This window comes from Corvus kubaryi, unplaced genomic scaffold (genome assembly GCF_017639235.1).
Source record: "Corvus kubaryi isolate FWS band 111438036 unplaced genomic scaffold, C.kubaryi_AGA036_p1.0 split1-37374, whole genome shotgun sequence".
Lineage (NCBI taxonomy): Eukaryota > Metazoa > Chordata > Aves > Passeriformes > Corvidae > Corvus > Corvus kubaryi.
This window is the reverse complement of record NW_024582079.1, coordinates 3,294,654-3,312,095: the sequence shown is the minus strand read 5'-3', so window position 1 is coordinate 3,312,095 and position 17,442 is coordinate 3,294,654. Positions and strand designations below refer to the sequence as shown.

At 44.3% G+C, this 17,442-nt stretch overlaps 1 protein-coding gene across 5 annotated transcripts; it reads left to right on the top strand.

Moving 5' to 3' along the window:
- Positions 1–3,777: 3,777 nt before the first annotated feature.
- On the top strand, positions 3,778–14,548 carry LOC121657850 (T-cell immunoglobulin and mucin domain-containing protein 4-like). Of its 5 annotated transcripts, none has more exons than XM_042013994.1 (8): positions 3,778–3,925; positions 6,983–7,327; positions 8,455–8,805; positions 9,443–9,523; positions 11,909–11,964; positions 12,578–12,659; positions 13,129–13,159; positions 13,918–14,548. In XM_042013994.1, exons 1-8 carry the CDS (start codon positions 3,877–3,879, stop codon positions 13,988–13,990), a joined length of 1,068 nt encoding a protein of 355 aa, XP_041869928.1. In that variant the 5' UTR covers positions 3,778–3,876; the 3' UTR covers positions 13,991–14,548. The 5 variants fall into 5 exon arrangements, with proteins under 5 accessions (XP_041869928.1, XP_041869927.1, XP_041869930.1 ...); XM_042013993.1 differs by having other exon boundaries at positions 11,909–11,976; XM_042013996.1 differs by having other exon boundaries at positions 11,909–11,976; positions 13,847–14,548.
- Positions 14,549–17,442: the final 2,894 nt, after the last annotated feature.

Sequence of the window (17,442 nt, the reverse complement as noted above, 5' to 3'; positions counted from 1 at the left end):
CCTGAGGGGATATTCTTGAAGCCTACAGCATCAGTACTTCAATAGACAGAACACTCACAGCTTGTGTGCAGAGAATTATGACTAAATGTAAGGTTTTTGGCCAAGTACATCACTATTTTTCTGTGGCTTTCTCCTCAGGCACATCTTTACCCTGAGAAGCCCTTGGGTGAAAGGTCTCACTTCTAGGTCTCTGAAAAAAACTGAACAGCTCCCCTCCCCCGCCCCCCCCAACACACACTTAGTGAAGTTAATTAAATTCTTTCCTTAGCTTGCAGAGAAATCATGGACATTGCACAAAATATTGGCTGGGAGTTGGCCCTGCCTTCACACATCTCTAGATATCAAACAGCTCTTAACTCCTACGAATGTTGAATATGTTTGATGGATTTTACCTCATAAACAGGAGGTATCTGGGGCCAAATGCCTTTCCTCCATTGTTCCTCAGTTAGTGATGTGCCTCAGCTTTTATTCCCTGCAAAACAAAATTTTGATTTACTTTAAATAAATAAATGGAGTCAGCCCTGTCAGTATGAATTGCTGAGCAAGAAACACAATACACCCAAATCGTCTTTAAGTGGAAGAATAATTGTCCCCAGTTGTTTTTAAGAACACATTTTAAACAGAGGTTGGGAACTTCCTGAAAGAGCAGAAAAGCAGCACTGGCAGGAGAGACACCAAATCTTACCAATTATTGGTCAAATCATTTAGCCCTGAAGCTCATCCCAAGGAGCAGTGTGGAATTACCCAAAACAGACACTGACACCAGAGGGAAAACTCTCAGATGCATCACAAAGTTTCTAACATGGAGTTAATTTTAAACTCCAAAATGATTTCAACAATGCAGTGAGGCATAAAGGCACAATAATAAAATCAGTAGGTATTTATGTTAACAGCTGAGGCACTTGAGGCCATGGTCTGCTTGTGCTTTAAGGGGAGTGGGGTCAGTGGAGAAGTTCCACCAGCCTTGTCCCAGCTGGTGGAGATGGGAGGGCTTGGGGTGGCTGGGGAGGGCGGGGGTTTCCTCAGGAGTTCCACAGGGTCTGGCTCAGGTGGGGTCTTGCAGGTGAGTGTTCTTGCACAGACTCACAAAGGAGGGAAAGGCTCATCCTGCTGAGGAAGGAAGAAATGGAAAGCAAACTTGGACAGGTGACCCTGGGATGTTTTGTATTTTTACTCCTGTGTTCTCCTGGATCTCTCTGTTGTAGCAGGCTGAAAAGGTTGAAAACGTAGGGATGAATTAATGGCTGACTGAAGAATGGGAGCACAGATATTGGGTGATCACTGATCTTAGGGCCAGGAAAAGTGATGGACAAAACCAGCTCTGTCGTTTTTTATCTTCACATCATGTGTAGCTTTGTGCAAGAAGGTGCTGAGACCAGAAAGGACCTGCTGGTGTCAGACTGTATTTTTGCTCTTGACTATTAACAACAATTACTAACCCCAAATCTCTGCCCCTGCTGCAGACACTGCTTTCCTTCTGCCTGGCTGAGCCTGTTGCTGCTGCAAGTTCCTGCCCCTGACAGGAGCCAGAGGAAGTCTGATCTGGTCTCTGAACTTGGTCTCGGAAAACATCTTCAGCAATTTCTGCTTTCCACAATTTTACATAATCAGTCTCTGCTGGGGTCAGAGTTAGATGTGTGGGGTTTCCAAAATCATCTGATTTCAACTGCTTATGCTCTTATGGAGTTTGTGGTCCATCCTTAAGACTCCGGATCATAAAAGATGCTTGTCCGTAAGGATTTTTTAAATTAATGTTACAGACTGATTCAGACTAATTCTTACATCAGGAAGTTTTTCATGTAAAATAAAGTTCCAGAACATCTGATAACCAAAATCTTGAATCAACCCAAATCTTTCTGCTCTGCAATTACTTGGTAAACAGACTTTGCAAAGTTGTTTGGAGCAAGAACTTTGCCTTGGATATGCAGTGTGATACACATCCACAAAGGCAGAGCTCCCTGGGCTTTTTCACTATCTCCACTTATGTCAGTGGATTTTGGAACAGGCATTTCAAAATGAGCCCTAGAGACAAGCAGGTGGCACTTGGAACCCATTCACCCCTCAGGAGATCGTCTGGCAGCACGTTGAGCTGATGAGGCTGATGAGCTGAAAACTGTCTTTTTTGAGACAACTCTGCCTTTTCTGCCTGCAAGAAGCCACTAGATAGCAGTACAGAAGCAGAAAGCAACTCGTGTTTGTGGTTCTTCCCTGTACCTTTGGATTTTGGATGGCCTTTTTCAATGCACTCTGCTGCTGTTGGCCCAGCCCTGCTATAGGAACAAAGCTGATAGGATGCTGTGTTCATCCTGTGCCTTTCCTGGTTGCCTGTGACATACTGCCTAGTTCTGTCTGGACAAGCTTCGTGGGAATTTTTAGCTGAATAAAGACGCAAATTTGTGTCCCAGGTGAGAGTGAGCTTCTCCCTGCACTGGCATCAGCTGAGCATCAGCTCACAGCCACTGCTGGGTGGTGAGTAATGGGAGAAATTTTGATCATTGCAGGGAAAAAGTCTCCAGGATATTGGATGCCTCAGGTTTCATTAGTCCTGTTCACAGAGCAGCTGGGGCTGTGTGTAAATGGCGTTGTATGAACTGTATCTGGTAGAATATAGCAAATTAGGTTTTTTACTGATTGCCTTTGCTGCTAAAATTTTATTTGCTTTTTTCAATGCCAGCAAGTAGAAGGGTGATATTTTCATGAGCTTGACTATCATGGTAAGCCCAAAATCTCATTACTAAAAGTGTAATGCCTGGTTAAAAGCCCATCATTTTATCATTTGAACTTGGAATTGCACTCCAGTTTGCACTGTGCTACATTTATTTGCACAGAATTTTGTCAGTCTGCAATACTTCATTCCTGACCTTACTGCCCTGAATTACTTTTGCTTTATTACTCAGCTGTTCCAGAGAAGAACTTCCAAAGAACTTATTTGTCAATTGGTCAGAAAGAAATAAAACAGTCAGAAGGAGTGAAATATATTTCTTGAAGATGATGTTGCATTTCTTTGGGAAGGATGTGGTTTTGGCAACAAAACATTTCCAGCTACTTCCTCCAAGGCTGTTATTTGCAAACAGAAAATATGAAGCTGGGAAAAGAGAAGGGTCTTCAAGCAGAAGGCAGAAGCAGGGGAAATGAAGGATTAAGCAAATATAAGTGAAGACAAAGTCTGAGGGGAGATTATACCTAATATTTAGGGGTGTAAAAGCACAGAATGTGTTCTTGCCACTCAGCAGCCCGGAACAGAACTGGGCCTTAAGAGTACCAGGGAATGGCAAAGCAAATAGAATATTGAAATTTCTGGTGGTAGCACCATGCTGAGTGTCTTGGAAGAGGAACGGAGAATTGGACAGCCTGTTCCAGGGCTTACTGCCCTCTGGCTAAATACTTCCCAATGTCCAGTGTAAACCTCCCCTGGTGAGCTTGGAATCATGCCCATGTGTCCCATTAGTGGACACCAGGGAGAAGAGATCAGCACTTCCCTGTCCACGTCCCCTCCTCAGGAAGCTGCAGAGAGCTGTGAGCTCCCCTCAGCCTCCTTTTCTCCAGTCCTGGAGGCCACAGCCCCTCATTCACTCCAGCCCTGCCACCTGCTCAGTTGGCCTCGTCTGGGCACATTCAAGTACCTGATTGTCCTTCTTAAATTGTGTGGCCCAGAACTGCACACAGTGCTCCAGCTGGGGCTGCACCAGTGCTGAACGCAGCAGGAGATCCCCTCTTTGGCCAGTGCCTGTCCGGAAGCGTAGGAAAGAAACGCTTGCAGTATATAAAATCTGGAAATGGAGAAATGAGACTTCAGTGGCACTCAGCACCTCTGGAAGGGAAAAGATCTGGTTTTCTCTCCTTCTACTCGCTGCCCCGGTGTCTCCGTCAGCCAGAATGTCCCGTTTTGTGCTGTTTCACTGGATTATAATACAGATCTTTATAGGTGAGTCTTCACCCACTTTTTGTGTGTTTGCTCAGAAAACTAACATTTTTTAAATTGAAAACCAGCAACGCTTGTTTTGTGAAAATGAAACAGTGAAGAAGATCATGATTGTATATAGAACTTCAAAAATTGTCTTAATTTACTGAGTTAATACTCCTTGAGGTTTGTGGTTTTTTTCACTTTTTAAAAATGTATGCAGTTTCCTCTGTGTTAGTTCCCTTGTTTTCTTCCTTTGCAGAGCTCCTGGATAATGAGAATGGCTTTTTGTTACCTGTTCTTTAACGCAGCTCAGTGCTGGGAGTGTGTTATCTTGAGGCTCAGTAGCCAGTTAAATGCCTCTTTTCTGTTTATCAGTCATATCCTCTGCAATCTCATCAGTAAAGAAGCCTCAGTAAGGAAAAAAATAAAAAGGATTGATGGGGCAAAGATCCCAAATACCTTCTGCAAAGTAGGAAAATTATTCCAGGAACAGATCAAGGGAAAAAAAAAATTTAAACATCTGTTTTGGCTGGAGGGTGAATGTTTTTATCCATCTAATGACCAGCCTGTGGGAGAGAAGACAACTACAAGAGCAACTATTGGAGTTACTGCTTAGTGCTGACTGCCCCCGAGGGTGGGTCCAAGGGAGACTACACAAATATGAGTATACCTGAATGATCTGGCTGATTACGAATACCCCTTTCTGTTGGGGATGGTATGTTAAATACCTGGGCTCCATTTCTCTCTCACTGAAGAAGGACTGGAAGTGGCAAACCTCACAGACTTCAGTGGGACCAACCAGGCAGAGCCTTGGGTCCAATCTGGATGCCTGGAAGGTCAGGGCCATGGAGAAGGGCAGGGTTCCCCTCACAGTAAGAGTAGGGTGTCACAATGCAACAGTCTCAGGAAGCCCTTAATTTAAAAGCCATGTTCATTCCCTTCTATTTACTATTTCGAAAATGTGTCTGTAGAAGATGCTGCACCTGGGAAGTAAGTTTTTTAATCCTTGCAGAGGTTCATGCTGTTGAATCCAGGCTGCTGCAGTATTGAAGCTCTCCTCACCAGCCTGCAGTGCAGGCAGATGTTGGCAACATTAGCGTCACAGAAATTAAAAGGGGATTTGAAATTGCAAAACCTGTAACTTTCTAGCAGGAGTACTAGAGGGAAACTGCACTGAAGACACTCTGATGCCTTGTGTCTTTCCTCTTCTTTTAAATTATTTACTTATTTATTTACTAAGTTCAGGGCTCTGCTTCTTTCAAAGACAAGAGCAGGCAAATTTTCATTTGTTAAAGGGTTGCTTAACAAGGCTGCTTTTGTGCTGTGCAGAACCAGGCTGAAGTAAGATCAGAAGATGAGTCCATTTCTCCTCAAGAAGCAGTGACGTGAATTCTAGCAACAATTTCTGTTGGTTTTGCACATATCTTTGTTGGGGTGACTTGAAAATATGTGTTAACCTGCTCATGACTAACTCCTTGCTCCCACAGAACTACTTTAAAGGTCACCTGCATGTCTTGTTCTGTCTTCATAGAGGCTCTTTTCTCTGTTTGTTTTGCTGTTTCAAGGCAAGCCCTTTCCAAGGGCTAAAGCCACCATCTCTCAAAGCCTTATCCTGTATTCAGGAATTCAGTTTCTGGCATATCTTGCCTTCCTTTCACTGCAGAAGCTCCTGCCGTTCAGGCAATATTGCCTGTTGTTTTGTCTGCCTCTATTCTTTTCAGCATTTGGAGCTGTGGAAACCTGAATGGGTTGGCTTCTCTTGCCAGTGGGATAAGCAATAATGAATCTGAAATGTCATCCCAATAACAAGTCATGAGGCAGCCTGCTGCAGACTAAAGCCTCACCTAGGGAATAGTCCATTAAAGGGAAAACAAAAGAGACATGGACACAGTTGGAAGAATCTGTTTGCTATCTGGGAGTCATGCCAAAAAGGAAAGGCATTCAAACAGCTGGCAAAATAGAAATGTTTGGCAGAGCAGGGCCAAAGCTGGGGATAATAGCAGCAGCAGCATGTCCTCTTTGAGGTAAGCAAGCTGGCCATGAGACATCAGATCTGCAGGGCGAGGACAGGTCTGGTTGCTCCCCAGGTCCCTCAGTTCCTGCTCCACAGTATGGAAATGATAACATGGGGACAAAAGATAGGTAGGAGGACTCACACAGACCAGGTGAATGTAAACCAGGAAAGATTTGTTCCTGTTTGGGAATTTTTCTTGTATAGTGCCTTTCATGAAGAACAAATCCTTTAAGGCAATCTGGGAAATCCATAGACAGTTAAGAGGGAATAATATGTAGCAAAGATTCAGACCAGATGCCAATGTGGGTGTTGGCTGTAAACACCAACTAAAGCTGGTCATTAAGAGTAAGAGGACAAGGAAAGTGTGTATATGCTCTTTTTAACATCAGTATAACACTAAAAACTAAAGCTTCTGTGTAGACAGAGTTCCTCAAGGTAAGTGGGATTAGCTGGCAGGGCTTGCTCAGTGCACTTTCTGAGAACAGCTTCCCATAGACAGATCCCACCGCTCTGCCAGCTTAATTAGGCCCTAATTTCACACATGAATAGGTATTTTGGACCCTGCTTTTGAGACTGTCAATGAAAGGCAACTGTGACAGCATTTCCTTTTCAAAGGAGGTGATGGTGGACCGAGAAAACCAGATGGCTTTCACAACAGGTTTCTGAACAACTTTCAAACAGCATCCTAGGAGAGGAGATGGGATGGTGGCAGAGTTCTCAAATTCCTTTTGCAGAGGCCCAGTCTGTGCTCGAGCTGCCAGTGACACACCCCAGCTTTGCTCACCACGTCTGATGTATTTTATGAGCCTCCCTCCAGCAGCTGGCCAGGACCAGAGCAAGGAGCCCTGCAGCAGCAAGCAAAGCCTGAGAGCTCCTGGCTGTTGCCTGTAGTGCCTCAGGCCACGAGCTGCCACAGGCTCCTGGAGAAGTCTTGTGGGATCAGCAGCTGTGGCCTGCCTGCAGGCTGGAGTGTTTCTTCACACATTGTTCATCATTGTGTCGTGTAGGTAAGAGTCACCATCAGAGACTGACAGTGCTCACCTCTCCTTGTTCTCCCCTGACAGCACACACGGTGTCTGAAAACGTGGTTAAAGGAATAATAGGACAAGCTGTGACATTGCCTTGCTCCTACCAGGTGACGCGGCGTGAGGACATCACCGACATGTGCTGGGGTAGAGGCCCCTGCCCGAGCTCAAAGTGCAGGAACAAAATTTTGCACACCACTGGCACTAAGGTGACATTCAAAGTATCTCAGAGGTACAACCTCCACGGCTCTCTTTACGTTGGAGATGTGTCCCTCACGATCGGGACGGCGCAGGCGGAGGATGCGGGAATATACTGCTGCCGCGTGGAGATCCCCGGCTTGTTCAACGACATCAAGCGGAACATACGGCTGGAGGTGGCCAGAGGTGGGTCTGGGACCTTGGGGACACAGCCAGCAGGGAGAAAGCACTCCCTGGGTAGTGAGAATTGGGGCCTATGTGTGCTTTGTTTGTTTGTTTTGGCCAAAAGTGGTTTTTTTTTTCCCAAATGACATATTTTTCAAGGGAGATCTGCAACCGGTTGCCAATTTGAGTCACATTCAATGTGCAGTTTAGATTTTAAAAAAACCCTAAATTTTACCCCTTTTTTGCCTTTCAAATGAATATTTCACTTCTCATTGTGTAGCTATGCTTGACTTTTTAAAAGAGGATGGAATTAAAAAGGGATTTGTAATTTGAAGAGCCCTCGGAATGAAATTCAGTTTTTCATTTGGGGTTCACCCCAGCACTGAAGAGACTTTTGTGTCATTCATGTCATAAGGAGACCCACTAGGATGACCCACCCTTAAGGGTGCTTCCTTCCCCTTAAGGGTGGGTCCTCAACACCCACATATTTGGAAATTTTGCCTCAGAGTCTTGAAGGGCTTCTTCCCCTTCCTATTATTTTTCTGAGCTGCAGGATCAAGCAAGATCTTGCACAGATAAAAAAGGAGATGATACCCACCCTCCACAAAGCAGAAAGACAATGTTTTTACTGGCTTTACAGAGTGCAGTTGGTGTACACAGCACATTTGTTTGTCTGTTCTAAGCAATACAACAGGAGAGAGGGTGAAAAACACTGCAATTGCTTGGTTGCCCCTGAGGTTGAGGGCAAAAGTCCCAGTTGCAAAGATTAACAAGGAGCTTGTAGCTGAAAAACCGAGCTGTTTTATTTATTGTATTTCTAAGAGCCCATTGAAAAGCAAAATAATGAAGTTTGCAAGCTTTAGGGTTCTACCATGCAAAGTTCTGGCACTTCCATTTCTACAAAGGGTCAAGGAGGGGGTGTTTGAGACCAGTAAAAGAAAAGCAAATCTATAAATCTGTGAATTTCTCTGAGTGGTTGTGCTTTCAGCTAATTAAAATAGCTTTCTGAATAGTGGCTCTCCCACCTTCATTCTCAGTATTTTAGCAGCCAGATAATTTTTATTCATTTCTGCGTTGGCTTCTCTCTGAGTTGGTTGTGAATGCTCTGACCTGGCTTTTCCCTTGGCTGGGTTTTTTTTTCCATACAGCCCCTCCAGTGACCACAACCACCACCATGGGCCAAGCTCCGGTTTCTGCCGAACATTTTACAGAAACAACTTTTGCTCCTCAAACAACCTCTGATCTCCAGCCAACACCAGAGACTGCAGTCCTGCTGACAACCAGCACCTCTGCACCAGCAACCACAGCCACTGAGTCTCCAGCAGTAACTACATGGGAGACCTCTGCTCCCCCAACAATTGCTGTGACAGAAGATTTTATTTTTCCAGTAACAACGGTGGAAACCAGTGCTCCCCCAGATTTTCCAACTACTTCCCAAGCAGCTGATGTGATGACTGAAGATGACATGTTGTGCTTCACGCTCCCTGGAAGTACAGAGGGTAACCAGCACCGATCCTTTCCTTCTTCTGTGTAGCAGAGGTGGTCTGTGATAGCCTGACTGACATCACAGAGGCTCTCCAAATACTTTTATTTGCATCTGGGAAGTCTTCTCCCCAATGCCTATAGGTGTGTTTCAGGGGATATAAGCAGACACAGGTCAGATGTTGTAGGTGGTGCAAAATTGGGGTGAACAGCTAAGGCAGCAGAGGGTCAGGCTTCCTTCAGAGGAGCTTTAACATGGAGGAATAATGTGACAGAAACCTCGTGAAGTATAACAGAAATAAATGGGAAGTCCAGCACCTCAGCTGGAGTAAGAGAGAGTCACTTAACTGTGCACCCATTTTTTTCTTGATTTGGGAAAGCATTGAAATGGTTTGGTGAAAAGGTTAGGTTAGAGTATGTTCTGCTTGAGAAATAGTGAGAATTCAACATGTGTTTAAAATTGAGTATTTACATTCTCATCTCATATGAAAGCTGCTGGTGTTATTAGTGATCAGAGTGACCTGTTACCAAACCATTTGTAGGCTGCTATTTTATCCACATTACTGACTTCATTTCCATAGATTGATGTCTGCACAAATTTGAATGCCATGTGGAGACGCTCCTCATTAGTGATCACTTTCTACTTTGTTTCAGTGACTACTGAATTCCCAGTTACATTTCCAACTGCAGAGGAAACTACCACCTCTGTCATGATGGAAGAGGATTCAGTCATGGGTGAGTAGGATAATGCTGTAAGGGCAGAAATTGGCTTGTTCAGAGAAATTAAAAAGTTGGTGTAAACAAAACTATTGAGTATTCTTAAGAGTGTTCCAAACATGTACTGATAGTTATTCGTTGCATCTGGCAGTAAGAAGTGTCAGAAATGGTTAGAAATCAGGATGTAAGAACAGCTGAGAAAAACATGGTTTATACCTCCAAAGGAAGTTGATTTTGAATCATTCATGACTGTCAGGTATCTCGGGTCTGAGAGAAGTTAAAAATCAAACCTTTCAATATTGCTGAATTCTCAGATATCTGATTTGTCATCACTGTGAGTTCATTGAGATTTCCATTTTTAATCCTTCCCTAGTGTTGCGCCCTCAACAAAGAACTTAGTGCTCAAATTCAAGGATGACGTATTGTATTTGGCCTCTTAGTTTCAATAAGTGCCAAGAATCTCTTAATTTTTAAACCCACAGTATTTAGATTTTTACAGGTCTTCTTTTGCTAGACCTAAAGACTTACAACAGAAAGAGTGTTCCTTAATGCCCCTGGAGAGGGCTCACAGAAGAGGTTAAACTGGTCTCTTGAGGATTTGTGAGGTTTTTTCACTCCTACCTCACTTGTCACCCTTCTGATAGAGGACTAGATAATGCCTGTATTTTGTCATAGGAAATATGAAGTTTTACAAAGGGTCTTGCCTCTGGGATTCTTGGGGCAACTTGAGTTGTGACAGTGAGCTGGAAAGAGGCACCACAAAAGCAGATGTACCCTGTTGATGTGAGTCACTCCCACCCGTGCAAAACCTTGTGTCAAACTACCACAAGATGTGAAAATGCTGCAGCACAATTGGCTGCTCCCTGGTGAGAGCCATAAGCCAAGTCCAGTTCTTGACTCAGTCTCCTTTCACTCTGTGAAATAATGCACTAAATGGACCCGGCTCAGGTTTACTGTAAGGTAAGGGAAAGCTGATTTGTCGCTGAACATTATCCTGATGTTAGAACAGCAGGAGAGAAACCCAGGGCTGAGAGCCCTCCATCTCCAAGCACAATTTTTGGCAGATGGGTTGGGTTACCTGGGGTGGATGGCTCCTGCTGCCCAGGCTCTGATTTAATTTCTCTTCTCTCTTCACTTGTTTTCCCCCAGCTACAACCCTGCCAGCATCAGCCACATTTCAGACTCCAAAAAGACCTTTGCTCTTTCAAGTATCAAAATGAGCAGCAATAGTTGGTGCCATCAGCCAGGCTGCACATGTTGCCATGAAATTTAACTTTGACTTGTGGGACCTGCATTGTCACTGTTACATCTGCATTTCTCGTGGAAGTACAGATCTACGAGAGAGTGGAGTGTCATAGAACAGGCATATGACAAAATGCAGTGTTCACACATCCCTGGGATTTTTGGCACTTCTTAGGGTTTTCTTACCTGTATTTGTTTAGCTGTAGTGCTTATTAGTCATAACCTCTTTTCTACCCCTGTGCAAATTTCTACTTACACTGAGCTACCATGGCCTGTCCATGTCTTTGATACAAAGTACAAGCACGTGGGATGTGGAGACTCATCAACACAGCTCTCACAGGGGACTGGAACTGAGATATTTGGGGCAGATTAGGTTAATAACGGGATAACATACTCTGAAAAGTTAAAAAAAAAGAAGAAAAATAGCAATTTTTTCTAATGGGATTATATATTGGAGAGATTATTTATACAAGTATGTAGTGACAGGGCAATGAGGAATGGCTTCAAACTGACAGAAGGTAGATTTAAATTGGATATTAGGGAAGAAATCTTCTCTATGAGAGTGGCACAGGGTGCCCAGAGAAGCTGTGGCTGCCCCATCCCTGGAAGGGTCCAAGGCCAGGTTGGATGGCACTTGGAGCAACCCGGGATAGTGAAGGTGTCCCTGGGGTTGGAACTGGATGATCTTTAAGGTCCTTTCCAACTGAAACCATTGTATGATTCTATGATTTGTGACCACCTGATGACCCCCATCGCTCTGTGACATTCTGGGTGCCTCATGCACACACAGTTTCCTTTGTCTGGCCACAATCAAACTGAGGCGGTTTCTCACTTACACCTTGTTTACTACCTCTGCTGTCTATGCCACCTTGTCACGTTACACAAGTGACAACTCCTTCACAGCAGACAAGTTTCTATCATCTCATTTCACAGGCTGCCCCTGGGAAGCCTCCTCTTTCTTGATGAAGGCTGACACTTCCCACAGCTTCCTCAGTACCATTTGTGGTGAAAACTGATTGTTCTCTTTGGGTTGTAAGGTGCTTTTGCCCTTCTCATACCCTGAGAGTTCATTCCTCCTTGACTGAAGCAGCGACAGCCTCTGCAGCCCTCACTCCTTCAGGTGACTGTGCCAGTAATAATTTCAATCTCTTTCATTTTCAGAGGTTTCAGCAAATTCAGATGGCAATGTTGAGAAACATGAAGATAGAGGACATAAGGTAAAACTTCCTGTGAGTTTCAAGAGTGTTTGAGTAGAAATCAGGACAGCAGGACCTTCTAGTGATTTTCAGTGTATTCATACTAAAGGGACAGCTTTTGCAAACACTGGCTTGAACTTTTGTTTAAAAGCTCAGGAACCACCTGCTCCTCTTTTCAGTGGATAGAGCCAAAGCCTGAGCATTCCATCTGGCTTGGACACTTCAGAAAAAAACTCATCCCCTGGCATCCCTGTGAGAGAGGGGAGGTAGCATCCTTGAGGTGTGACCAGACAAAAGGCAAGTTAGGAGGGTGTTATTCTTCCCTAAGAGAAGGATGAGGGTGACTGAGCTCCTACTTCTGCTTTGAACACCTTATTGAGAAGTTCATGTTAAGTGGGATGAATCTGGTTTCAATATTTCAGAATAAAGTTTATTAAACACGGAACAGGTAATTCATGTTGTTTATCATGATCAACTTGGTGTGTCTTTTCAGCACTTTGTACAGGCAAGCTCAGAACAGCATTGCAGACTGCAGCCCAGTGCTCTGAGCCACCAGTACAGCCCCTCCTGTGCAAACAGCTCTGAAGCAAACCTGCTCCTAAAGCCCTTTCATTTTCTCTCTTCTCCCTTCCAGTTTCCCAGCAGTGCCATTCTCATTGCCTGTGTCATAGCAGGGTCCATCCTTTTGGTATTGATGATCTCGTTGGTTGTGAAACGTAAGTATAATAATAGAATAAGCTAAATTATTCTAATGCTGGCCTGATGCACGTGTCCTCCTGTGTCCCTGCTTATTCTGGGAACTCTGCCGCAGCCCTGGTGCCAGTGCTCTGTTCATTTTATGGGAGTAGCTGTCCTTACTCCAGGACTGTGGCACCATGAGGGCGCCAGGGAGGATGAGGAGGTGGGGAGCAGGAGGAAGCTTGTGCAAAGAACCTGTTCACTCACTTGTTGCAGGTCTGGCTCATCCTGTTGGCTCTCTCTTTATACTTAAGTGGCCCCATAGTTTTCTGGCATTGCTCCCAAAACACACAGGTGTAACTGAAATCAGGATGGGATCCTTTCTTTCCTGCTTAGCCCACAGAAATTTCACAGCTTGCTACCATTGCTTCTGAGCTCATTTGACAGATACATTAGAATTATAGATTTTGTTTTGCCATTGTAACATTAATATTATTTTGCTTCCAGGTAAACATGCAAAGAAGTTTATAATAAAAAGGTAATCCATTTTGTAATTTCCTATTAAAAGTTCCAGTGTAATTTTTCTTAGAGACAGGAAGGTATTGGCCACTGATTGTAATGGGTGCAGTACTGGCTTGTGGTGCTGATTACCAAAGTTGTAATAGGAGGAAGTTTCAGGTAACTTCACTCCAGAAATTCAATTGTGGTTCCTGGGTGCTGCTTCTGTGCAGGAATGAACAGGAATCCAGGGCACTGGAGAAATTAGGCAACTGTCACTGCAGTGTAGTGACTCCAGCTTAAGGAAGAGCCTCATTTGCTTTAATTTTTGATTGAGTACCAGCACGTGATACCTTGTGTACGTGTAACTGATAAGTTACTGGCTTATCTTGAAAAAACATATTTTCTGTGCACAAACCACAGGGGAGTCCAGTGAAGTATCACCCCTTTTCCAAAGACCAATAATTTTTCAGTGGTAGCTGGTCCCTCACTGCTTACCCCACCTGGGAGACAGGGATTGGGGGCCAAGGAGAGTCTCTTCTCTGAATCCCGTGGTGGTTACCCTAGAGCTGCCATTACAAGGTCTGAGCAACCCTTTCCTATCCATGAGAAGAATGCAAGCCAGGTAAATACCTCCCTGGTGTAAAAAGTAGGTGTTACTTCATTGCAGTCACTGGACTCTGTAGCCTCACGCTTCCATTTCCATGGGAACTTGCTGATGTTACAGATAAGAAAGGATGCTCTGAAGCAGCCAGGTCCTTCTGCCCCATCCATAGTGACCTGTGCTTCTCACTGCAGTGCTGGACCACCAGAAGAGGCTGAAAAAGTTTTCAGTGGTGCTGAAGGAGAAAACAACGTTTTTTCCCTGTGAAGAGCTCCTACATCATCTGCAGATGCCATGGGAAATAAAAAGGGCCTGTTCCATGCTGTATTGAGAGATACTTGTGAGCCCTCAAAATATCAGTGGGTGTAAAACAAAGGCCAAAGCTTCAACTATGAAAATTTAAAATCTTTGTGCAAATTTTCCCTTATCACCCTTAAAACTCATTGCATAAAGAAGCTTATTTGAGAAGGGGCTTTATGCATTATTCATGGCTGCTTCTGGCATCTGCCTTCTTACTAACAACATGTTGCACAATTTTTTCTCCATTTTTACTAATGCTCTTTCTTGAATACAACTTGTACTGTGAGGAACAGAAGAGATCACGTGGAAGGCTGCCTATCTTCAGATTGCCATAAAGAAAGAAAAGGAATCATAAAATACAGTTTTTAATGCTTTTATGTAATCAACAGAAAAATTAAGCTACAAGAGTTCTGTGAGTTTAAATCAAAAATGCAGATTACTTAAGGGGTACCACTACTTCCTGTGGTTCAGCATGTTTGAATAACCCTTGGAGAATATGTTAATAAACTTTGTAATTTGTCTCTGGCAATTGTATTTTTTATGCCACATCCTAAGGCATTTGAACAGGAGTTAGTTATTCCCCAGGTGTGGAAATGATTGGTGTGCTGTCTCAGCTCTCCAAAGAAGTACTGCAGCATTTCCAGAAGTGGGAAAATGCCCAGAACACCAACCTGGAGGGAAATTTCTCTTCTCTGCCCCCACAAAGCCTGGTGCCACTCATTTCTAAATCTGTTAAGGAAGAGGGATTGCCCATGGAGGCTGGGGGATCATCTATGGGATACACTGTGGAGCTTTTGTGTAATTCCCTGGGGTCCTCACCCATTCTGCTGCAGTGACTTTGGGAAAAGGTCCCAATCCATGACAAGGTTTGTTCTCTCTGCTGCCTGGAGTTCACCAATTCCAACTCTGGGCAACAACAGCTTGAAGTAAGAGCACATTGTGGCAACAGCATCGGATCAGAAGCCAACACGGTCTGGCAGCTCTGGACTTCCCCTCTGGTCATGCTCGGGACTGTGGTGAGACTTTTGAACTCTCCAGCATCCTCTCACAGGCTGTGAATTGGGGCAGGCAGGCGAGGTTCCTCTTTGAGGTCCCTCTCAGTCTTGCCTGGGTTCAGAGCCCTGCCCTGCACCTTGCTCTGGTGCTGTTGTGGGAGGCAGAGGAGAGTCCCCAGACCATGGATGTGGCCTGTGGGCTCCCAGGCTGGGTTTGCTCAGCTGAGCCCTGTGTCTGTCCCACACTCGTGACTGTGGCTGTCACCACCCCAACACAGGGCACTTGGTGAGCCCAGGGGCCTGGCATCTGTCACTTCTAGGCATGAATCCCACATAAATCTGGAAGGAATAAAAGGAAACAAAAACAAAATATCCCAAATAGTTTTGATGTACTCCTTTGAAAAACCCAAACTTTTCTTTTTGCCTTTTTTCCCCCACCCAATTAAACCTGCTAATTAAGTCAACAATATCTCCATTGCAGCTTCCAATTGGCAGAGTTGGGCCAATCCTTTTGCTCTTACTAATTAGCTCTTCACTAATGACTTCTTTACAGCAGAGCTGCCTCTCACTTGGGAAGGTTCTAGCACATTTGCTGTGGTGCTGGCCGGACTTAAAAGCCCTGCTTTTGGGGAGCTGCACAAGGGGAGAAGAGATGGGAGCCAGCAAAGTGAGTTTGATCTGATCAGGTATGTGGAAATGCAGCCCTGAGAAGCTGTAGGGAAGCTCTGAGTGTAGCTTATGCCACTGAGCATCCTTATTTATCTTTTTATCCACCCCAATTACTGAGGCAGAGGCTTGGGTTTAGAATGGCAATTGGAAGCAAGGAATTGGGGAGGGTTACGTTTAAATGAAAGTTCACTGATGTTATTTCTGAGGGCTCGGGCTGTCAGTACGTTCAGGGAAAGGTTAAAGGGAGCCTTTTAAAATGTAGCTGGAGGAAACAGAAATGCCGCTTTCCAAAAGCAACAGAAGCCCCAGAATGTAGTCCCTGGGTCGGGTGGAGAAAAACTGGATGAAAGCAGAAAGTTTTTAGAAAGAAAGGCTGTTGGAAAGGATGTCATTGGCATCTGGAAATGCTGGCCTTTATTTTTAAGACCTTCACCTTGGAAGGCAAAAAAAATGTGCGTGAGTAAAGAGAAAGTGCTGTAGCCAAGAACACCCTCTGGTAACACATTAAAGCAATACACAGGGCAAAGCAGCAAAGCCATTTGCTTTAAAACCACCCTGCATTTCCCCAAAACTCCAGTCTCTCCATCCTGGCCTCCCACCACCTCTCAAACTGCCAAGCACCACAACCTGAAATCACCCAGGTCTGAGGCCTCTCCCCAGAACTTGGAGCTGCTGGAGTTATCTCAACATTTATGGACTTGCACAGGGAGTCTGTGGCAGAGCAAAGCAGGTTCTAATTTGTTCAGAGTCCATGTCAAGCCTAAATGTTGTTATATCTGGGAAGTCTGGCTCAGCTCTGTGGAGTAAGGCAGTTAATTAATGAAAGATTTAGCTTTTGGTCCAAGTAATTTTTACTGGCCCCCAGTACTTTGTGGACAATTGTCTGTATCAAAATGACCAATTAAAGAGGGGAAAGGAGGTCTGATGTGAGGAGATAATGAGTGAACTGCCTGATTAGTATGGAGGAGGTACAGAAAAGCAATTAAAAAGGGAGAGCTGAATATTTTGGGATATGGGATTGACTAACGAGGAAACAGGAGGAAATACTGAAAAAAAAAAAAGGCAAGAGCTGAGTTAGGAATACAAATCCTTTAAAGAGAAACCAGAGGAATAAATTAAATGTCATTTTGAGATTAATAAGAGACCTCTCTTAATAGACTTTATTGGAGCTGACTGTTCTGATGGTCCCTTTCCATCTCAGCAGCACATTTCATTATGTTTCCAGGTTTGTTTCTTAGCCTTAATATGCTTTTCCAGGCATTTTTTAAGGTTAATATAAATAAATCTCTCGGTTTCAAAGGTGAAATGTAATTGGGGCTTAAGAAAGAGCAAGCAGAAGGGAAGAATGTGGCTGAGTACATTGGAAATTAGAAATAAGAATAAATAGAATCATGGGACTTAGGGAAAGAACAGAGATAACCGCACAGTGTGAGATGAATGCATGAAAAAGTGGAAAATTTTAGCCTGGTGTAAGAGGAAATGGGATGTGCTGCCATAGACATGACAGCAGATGGCAAAATTGAGCTGCAGAGACTGAGCAGAGAAACATCTGGAGAGATGAGAAGAGGCTGTAAAGGTGATGCAGATTTGCTGACACCAAGCAGAATCAATGCAGCCTCCTCCAGTGAGGACAGAGGTCCCAGCCAGGAGTTCAGCTCCTGGCTGGCTCCAGGGAATGCTTTCAGCACACTCGGCCTGGGCTCTGGCTCGTGTGTCCTCTAACAACACAATTTCCTGCCAGTCTTGGTAACACCC

What these genes read in the sequence shown, in the direction of transcription:
- LOC121657850 (XM_042013993.1), top strand. Translation starts at nt 3,877, where the DNA reads ATGTCCCGTTTTGTGCTGTTTCACTGGATTATAATACAGATCTTTATA. An exon ending in GCTCCCTGGAAGTACAGAGG is followed by an intron (nt 8,806 to 9,442) that starts GTAACCAGCACC and finishes ACTTTGTTTCAG; the next exon opens with TGACTACTGAATTCCCAGTT. An exon ending in AAGAAGTTTATAATAAAAAG is followed by an intron (nt 13,160 to 13,917) that starts GTAATCCATTTT and finishes TTCTCACTGCAG; the next exon opens with TGCTGGACCACCAGAAGAGG.